The 7,563-nt window shown below is 36.3% G+C and overlaps 1 protein-coding gene across 2 annotated transcripts; it reads right to left on the reverse strand.

Moving 5' to 3' along the window:
- Positions 1–3,620: 3,620 nt before the first annotated feature.
- Positions 3,621–6,575, reverse strand: LOC149569967 (protein DETOXIFICATION 33-like). Of its 2 annotated transcripts, none has more exons than XM_089817846.1 (8): positions 6,221–6,575; positions 5,595–6,136; positions 4,896–4,982; positions 4,747–4,803; positions 4,380–4,618; positions 4,170–4,288; positions 3,907–3,993; positions 3,621–3,799 (listed from the first exon to the last, which is right to left on the reverse strand). In XM_089817846.1, the coding sequence occupies exons 1-8, from the start codon at positions 6,512–6,514 to the stop codon at positions 3,752–3,754; spliced, it is 1,473 nt and encodes a 490-aa protein (XP_089673972.1). In that variant the 5' UTR covers positions 6,515–6,575; the 3' UTR covers positions 3,621–3,751. The 2 variants fall into 2 exon arrangements, with proteins under 2 accessions (XP_089673972.1, XP_089673971.1); XM_089817845.1 differs by having other exon boundaries at positions 3,907–4,081; positions 6,221–6,569.
- Between the last annotated feature and the right edge of the window lie 988 nt (positions 6,576–7,563).

Below are 7,563 nucleotides of genomic sequence, written 5' to 3' on the forward strand. Positions count from 1 at the left end.
TGTTCGCTTCTCCTTTGGCACATGAGCATATGCCTCACAACCAAACACTCTCAGATGTCTAAGTGAAGGCTTGTGGCCCGACCACGCTTCCATTGGCGTCTTATCATCAAGAGTTGATGTAGGAGACCTGTTTATGAAGTAGCAGGCAGTGGCTACAGCTTCAGCCCAGAACTTTTGTTCTAGTCCAGCACCACTAAGCATACTCCTAGCCTTCTCCATCAAGGTCCTATTTATTCTTTCTGCAACTCCATTCTGTTGTGGAGAATACGGAGTTGTCTTCTCTCTTTTAATACCACAATCTTTACAAAATGTGTCAAAAATATTGGAGCAAAATTCACCACCATTATCAGTTCTCAAGCATTTTATTTTCTTTCCAGTCTGCAATTCAACCATTGCTTTAAATTCTTTGAAATGACTGAAAACTTCAGCTTTACTCCTAAGGAAATAAACCCATGTTCTTCTACTAAAATCATCAATGAAAGAAACATAATAAACTGATCTACCAATAGAAGGAACATCAACTGGACCAAATACATCTGAATGAATTAGATCCAAAATACATGAAGACTTATGAGAACTCGAGTAAAACTGAATGTGGCTTTGTTTACCATAGATACAATGCACTTCAGTTGTCTTGAAGATAACAGATAACAAATTCCTTGCTAGTCCAAGGATATGCAAGACACCATCAAATCTTCTAATTCTACCATCAAAAAATTTCACACGAATACTTCCACGACCAACAATATCAAGTACTGAATTATCACCCAAATACACCTTACCACCATCAAAATTTTCATACTTACTAAACCAGTTCCTATTAGGAGTCATGTGGAAAGATGCACCTGAATCTATTAACCATGCATTTTCACCTGCATGAGTGGCCAAGGCTGCAATGAAAGCATCTCCATCTTCCTTCTCGGACTCGGAATCAGAATCTTGCTTCTTCTTCTTCTTCTTCTTCTTCTTCTCCTCTTTGCAGTCCTTTCGAAAGTGTCCAGGTTTGCCGCAATTCCAACAAATTGCCTTGGACTTACTAGGGGATTTCGATCTCCCCTTATTTTTGGACTTAGAATGGCCATGCTGCTTTTTGTTCTTGCCTCTTTCTTTTGGTCTTCCGCGAACACTCAAAGCCTCTTTGGCATTCAGAGAGACCTTCCTTCTCATCTCCTCAGAAAGTAGAGAACCAACAACATCCTCCATCTTCAAGACAACTGAAGTGCTCCCTATAGCCATCACAAGACTATCCCATGAGTCTGGCAACGAACATAACAAGATTTGACACCTTTCTTCTTCATCCATTGGCACCCCTATTGAGGTCAACTGAGTCACCAACATATTAAACCTTTCTAGATGCTCAGAAATTTGTCCACCTTCTTCCATTCTCAAGGAATACAACTTCTTCCTCAAAAAAATCTTATTCACAAGTGATTTCGCTTGATAAATCTCACTAAGCTTTTTCCAAAGCTTCTTTGCGGTAGGTTCTTCATGGACATTAATCAGAACCAAGTCTGCAAGACACAATCTAATGGGACCTTTAGCTTTTCTATCATTCACATCATATTGTGCAGCTAATGTCGGATCTGTGGGACTCAGCTTGTTCTCATCAATCGCATCCCATAGATCCCGATTAGTCAACAGATCTTCCATCTTCAACTTCCACATCTCAAAGTTTGTGCCAGAAAACTTTTCAACATCAATTCTCCCTGACATGCTTGCCATCTTTTCAATCCTGCAACACAGAAATGAAATGCTCTGCACAAGCTCCCACTCAAACCTTGATTAGCTCAAAAGACCTTGTACCCAACAAATAGAACCAAAACTGGCCAGGCTCTGATACCACTTGTAAAAAAGAAAAGGTGCGCGGAATTGCTTCCTACGCTAATCTTTGAGAGGACGATTATGCAAATCAAAGTAACTATTGCAAAGGTCTCAAGAAATGCATAATAACATAATCAAAATAACAAAGAACACACTACACAGTGATTACCGTGGGGAAACCCTTCCGAGAGAAAAACCCCACCCTCCAAAACTCACACAATGTATTATCAAACCAAGATGATTACAATACACTTGCAATGCAAGTTCTTACAGGAGCGCATCACCACAACTCGAACTTGAAGAGACTCCTACTAGCACCAGTCTTGCAAACTAAACTCAATTACACAAACACCTCCTCAAGCCCTCCTTTTATAGTGATTTTACAACGTGGAAACCACTTATGGTTTAACAAAACCATGAGAAAAACTACCATGCCACATGTTACCGATTTTTGACATTTACATTTCCAATATGGAAAAACAACCAGGTTAAAAATAGTAATCCCGTCCACAATTTTGTCTCTTAGTCTAGACCCCCATAAAAGTCACAAAATGAGTCATCAAGGCTCTAAAAATAGCCTACCTATATTCTACTAAGGACAAGACTCATTTAACAACTCACGAACCACTTTCCAATGCATAAACAAGTGGAAAACTCCCACAAACTAATTCTAGAATTTTCCAAGAAAAGATTGCAAGGTTGAGACACATGTTTCTCAACAATAGAAACATTTGGGTTTGGAAGATTAATCTATAATTTAATTTAAATTTGAAGTGAGTTTATAATAAAATATATAATAGAACTTCATTGTTGATAAGGTTTGTAAGTCTTTGAGGAAGACTAATTTAAGAAATATTACTAATTTAGAAATCAAGTTTTATTTCTAAGGTTAATAGATATTTAAAAAATTAATTGTAAAAAGGAAATAAAGGTGACTTGATGAAAAGAATTAAATAAGATAGAAGTTAGATTGTATTTTGAGTTGATTGTGCATTGAGATTCCAGGATTACTATCTAATTAGTAGTGAGAAAAGTTTGTAAGAGTGGTCACAAATTCAGATTTCACAAGGTGGCAAGATATGTACACCTTGTTTGAAATGCACTTAGTTGAAGAAATTATCCATATTAAGGTGTGATTTCATGAAGAGATGCATTGATTTCATATTCATGGCAGGCAAACTTTAGTGTCAAGGATTTCTTATTTGTAGAGCACTTAAAATAGAGACAAGGATTTGGACCACCTTCCATTGTAATCAAGGAAGGGGACTCTACACTAGTTCCACAATTCCTGAGCAAATACATTGATTTCTTATTTGTTGAGTACTTAACATGGAGATGGGGATTTGGAACACCTTCTAATGTAAATAGAGGGAGGAAACTCTACAATAGTTTCACAACTCATTAACTTTCCGATCTCTTGAAATAGTTATTCTTTGCCTCTATGATTATAGCAAATGTATTTAGAATAAATTATGATAATTCAAAATACAAAGCAAAATTTGAAATGTCTTAGTATTGTCCTGGAAGAAAGAGACTTTAAAATAGTTTTACAAGTCATATTTACTTTTCAAAATCCTTAAAAAGTCATATCACATGTCATTAAAGAGTGTTCTTCGTATTGTTCAAGATAAAGGGAAATAAGACATATGAATATTACACAAATAAATAAAAATTGAAGTCACAATCAAAAGATACAATATATAGGATTGAGATTTATCTCCAAAATATTCAAAATTGTTGAATTAGGTAAGTTGATTCTATAACATAAAAATTCATTTGCAAAATTGTTAAATGGACAATTGCAATAAAAGGCTATAGTTTGTAGCCTTGTTCCATTTGGCTAACTTTCACAATTTTTAATCTCAATCTTTAAGTCATTGGCACAAACCAATTTTGAGAAAACGAGTCTTAATTATTTTACAAATAGATCTCATGTGTGACCTCCCCATACTTTAATTCTCTCTATAGCTTGAGAAGCCTGCATGAAAAAGTTACTACATAATTCATCAAAAATATTTGATATTCTTTTCAATTTCATGTGAATATAAAATAATAATGTATTTGTGTCATAAGAAAGGTACTTACTTCTTTTCTCCATTTAGTTCTAAATGTAATAATGCATAAGATAATTGTTTGCATGGTGGTTCCACATACCATACCAGACCAAATTCCCTACATTTCCAAAATATATCTTCATAAAGACGACAAATAATATAATTGTTTGCATGGTGGTTCCACATACCAGACCAGCCCAAATTCCCTACATTTCCAAAATATATCTTCATAAAGATGACAAAGGCAGAAAAAAAGATAAGATAAAGTAAAAATAAAAATAAAAACAGTGATACCTCCACTCCAAAATTAAAATAATAACCCAACAAACAGCCAAGTGGAACACCAAATATGTAATAACATGCTAAGTTAATATATGCTACTAGTGCTTGCCAGCCAGCCCCCACTGCTACACCTGTAAGAATCATTTGAAATGCTTTTAATAATCTTTTGTTTACTCTATAAACCAGAAAAAATAATGAATGCTGAATGTCAGTCATACTCACCTCCTAGAACAGGTTGTATGCTATTTAAAAGCATGGTAATGGCAAGTACAGCGGCAAGATTTGATGCAGCTTTCATCACTTCCTTACTGTTAGTAAATGCTATTGCAAATTCATTCCTAGTAATCAAGATTATAGCCATTAGGATGGCTCCTATTGTAAACATTGTTCCAAGAACAGTAATCACTGCAAATTTTGCAGCTCTTGGATGGCCAGCTCCCAATTCGTTCGAGAGTCTTACACTGAAATATCGAAACAAAACTCTTCAAAATATATTAAATTGAATTTCTTTACATTATAGTGCAAGATTCTTTACTTTGTATTGCATACAACACATAGAGCAAGAATTATTAAAAAGAATAGAGTATACCTGATGGCAATATTGAATCCCAAAGAAATCATGGACTCCCATCCCATTAGATTCACACTACAATATAAATGAAGTTTTCTCAATTAGAGGAAGCAATGGAGAAAGAAAATCACTAAAAAACTAGAAGAAAACACTGGGCATACACGTACCATATAGAAATGGCATCTACGGAAATGCTTGGATTTTTAAGATAGCCAGCCAAAAGAATTAGAATGTTGAGGTACCAGAGCTCCAAACTATAATAAATGCAATCAAATATTGATCTCAAACTCAGTCAGAAAATTATTATCAGCGAATGACATCAACTCTTATACCTACTATATCATTTTAAAAACTGAATCCTCTTGTTAAGATGTAATAGAAATGTCAATAACTCCTTTATGGGACAGAATATTCTTACACAAGTCAGGCTCACTTTAGAAAGCGATATCAAACACTTCAAAAAACTTGACAATAGACAATAGACTACAGACTAAGTGTCTTCTTTTTTCCAAAACTTGAGTTTCAATATTTCACACACCTAGAACTCCTAATTTGTGTGTCAAAATTAATCAATTTTTTTGAGTAAACCACTATAGGTGACTAAGAACTTAAAGCTGTTTCCGCAGAAGAAGTGATTGAAAAAGTATCATTTCAAAACGTTAACCCAGATATGTTCACCCACTCATTAAAACTTTGAAACATACCAAAACATGATCAACTATAATTATATGTATAATTTTGTCAACTATTTATAGTTATGTGATTGACTAAGCCTCCTGTAGCTCATTATCTCGAAACAATCATGAGACGGAATTAAAGAAAAGCTATAAAGAATTGTTGTCTAGGAGCAAAACGTTGAAGCTTACCAAAGCATCACACCGGATGCCACGGAAAGGCGTACGAAAGCCCCGAGGTTGTGTAAAGCAGCCCAGGAGAAACCTACCCATGCCTCATTGCAACTCCCGCTAAGTACGTACACCAGCTGTGACAAGGCCATGATCCACCACGAGATATCGAGCACTAAAGCTGCACCCCAGAGACCACATCCCCACTTAAAGATGACCAGCCAGCTCATCACCAGATGAAAAACAAGTACTCCACCAGTAATCATCGCCATTACTAACACTTTACTCTGTGCCTGCAAATACCTTGCCAGTGGATAAACCGATGCATAAGCAAACAACTGGGGCAACATCCACACTGCAAATTTCCCTGCCAGATCAGAAATCTCATCTTCTTGGCCGATGAGTTTCAGAATGGGCGCCGCCCAAACATAAATGGGGCTTAAAAAGAGGGCAGTTGTGAATAATATGATCCAAGAGCGCTGCACGTAAATTCCCAACATTCCAAATTGTTTGGCCCCAAAGGCCTGCCCGCATAGAGTCTCAAGCGCGCTGGCCATTCCTATCTGAATTAACATATATAAGTTTTATATTATAGTTTGAAAAACAAAAGAGTAAATATAAATATATGTTTTATGTTTTGGCATTACCATGATGCCCATTGAGAAGCCAGCGATAACAGAATTTTCAATGGAAACAGCGGCCAATTCAAGATCTCCAATATGACCAGCGAAGGCTTGTGTGATGACTCCGAGTGAGTATCGACATATGGAGGTGAAAATAGCAGGGCCTGCCAAATACCAGAGCTTCTTCGATTCGCTCCAGCTTGCTTGGAGAATACCTCTCCATCCCTCAATGCTTGGAAGATCCCCGACAAACTCTGGATAGCCATTGCCATTGCCATTGCTATGGATTAGAGATGTGCTAGGACTTTCCTCGTCCATGGCCACTTCATGAAGCGAAGAGACTCTTTGAAATCGTTGAAGTAATTAGTTAAGTGCGCCGAGATTGATATGAACAAATATATGGTTTTTGATACTCGATGGCTGAGGCCGTTTCTTTAGATCATCTCGTCCATTCGTTGTTCTGTGGTTCTGCGTGTGCGTACGTGGTTTGAACGTGTTCAATCACCGTCACCGTAACGCTGTTGCTCATTTGGGGGGATGTTTCTTTCTTAAATTATTCTGTAACATATATGTTTATCTCACTTTTGGGAAACTAGCTAGCTAGGTAGGTGTATACGTTGGCAAGAGTAATCCCCACCATCGATATCGATGCCACAACAGTCATTCAATATTCTTTACCGCTACTCATTCAATATTCCTTGCTGTTATGCATTCGACATTCATTGCCGTCAGACAAGGCCCAGTACTTTGGTATTTGTATATACGAGCCTTATCCTTCCACGAATACTGCATTCATCACAATCAGACAAGGTGCAACAGAAGCTATAAGTAGCCCATGTTCAATAATATGTTTTGATAATAAATGCCACCCTTCCCTTAAAATTTGAACCTTTTGTTAATTTCAGTTTTCAAAGAAACCTTTTAATAACATTTATGAGGCAGAATAGTCTTTGGTACGTTATAAACATAGGCAGACGAAAAATACAACCATCACTAAAGAGAGGGCCCACCATTAGTTTTTGTTTTGTATTTTCCTTGTAGCTTGGCTTTTCTTTGTGAAATGGCTATGTCCGCTTGGTTGAAGGAATAGGAATAGGAAAAAATTGGAATACGATTTTTATTTTATTATTGGTTCATCACTTGGAATATGGAATAGGAATACAAATTCTCATTTTGCCTCTAAAATGAGCTTATATCCATTCCAAAAAATAGCTATTACTAGAATAGCCATTCCTATTCCCAATATTACATGTTTATTCTCCATTTCTATACCTGCAGCCAAATAGTAAGGGCCCGTTTGGTTGATGGAATACAATTAGAATAAAAATAAAAAATTAGAATTCATTTTTAAGTCTTTGTTTGGTGCA

This window comes from Cupressus sempervirens, chromosome 3 (genome assembly GCF_028749045.1).
Source record: "Cupressus sempervirens isolate cs-2001-9-10 chromosome 3, ASM2874904v1, whole genome shotgun sequence".
Lineage (NCBI taxonomy): Eukaryota > Viridiplantae > Streptophyta > Pinopsida > Cupressales > Cupressaceae > Cupressus > Cupressus sempervirens.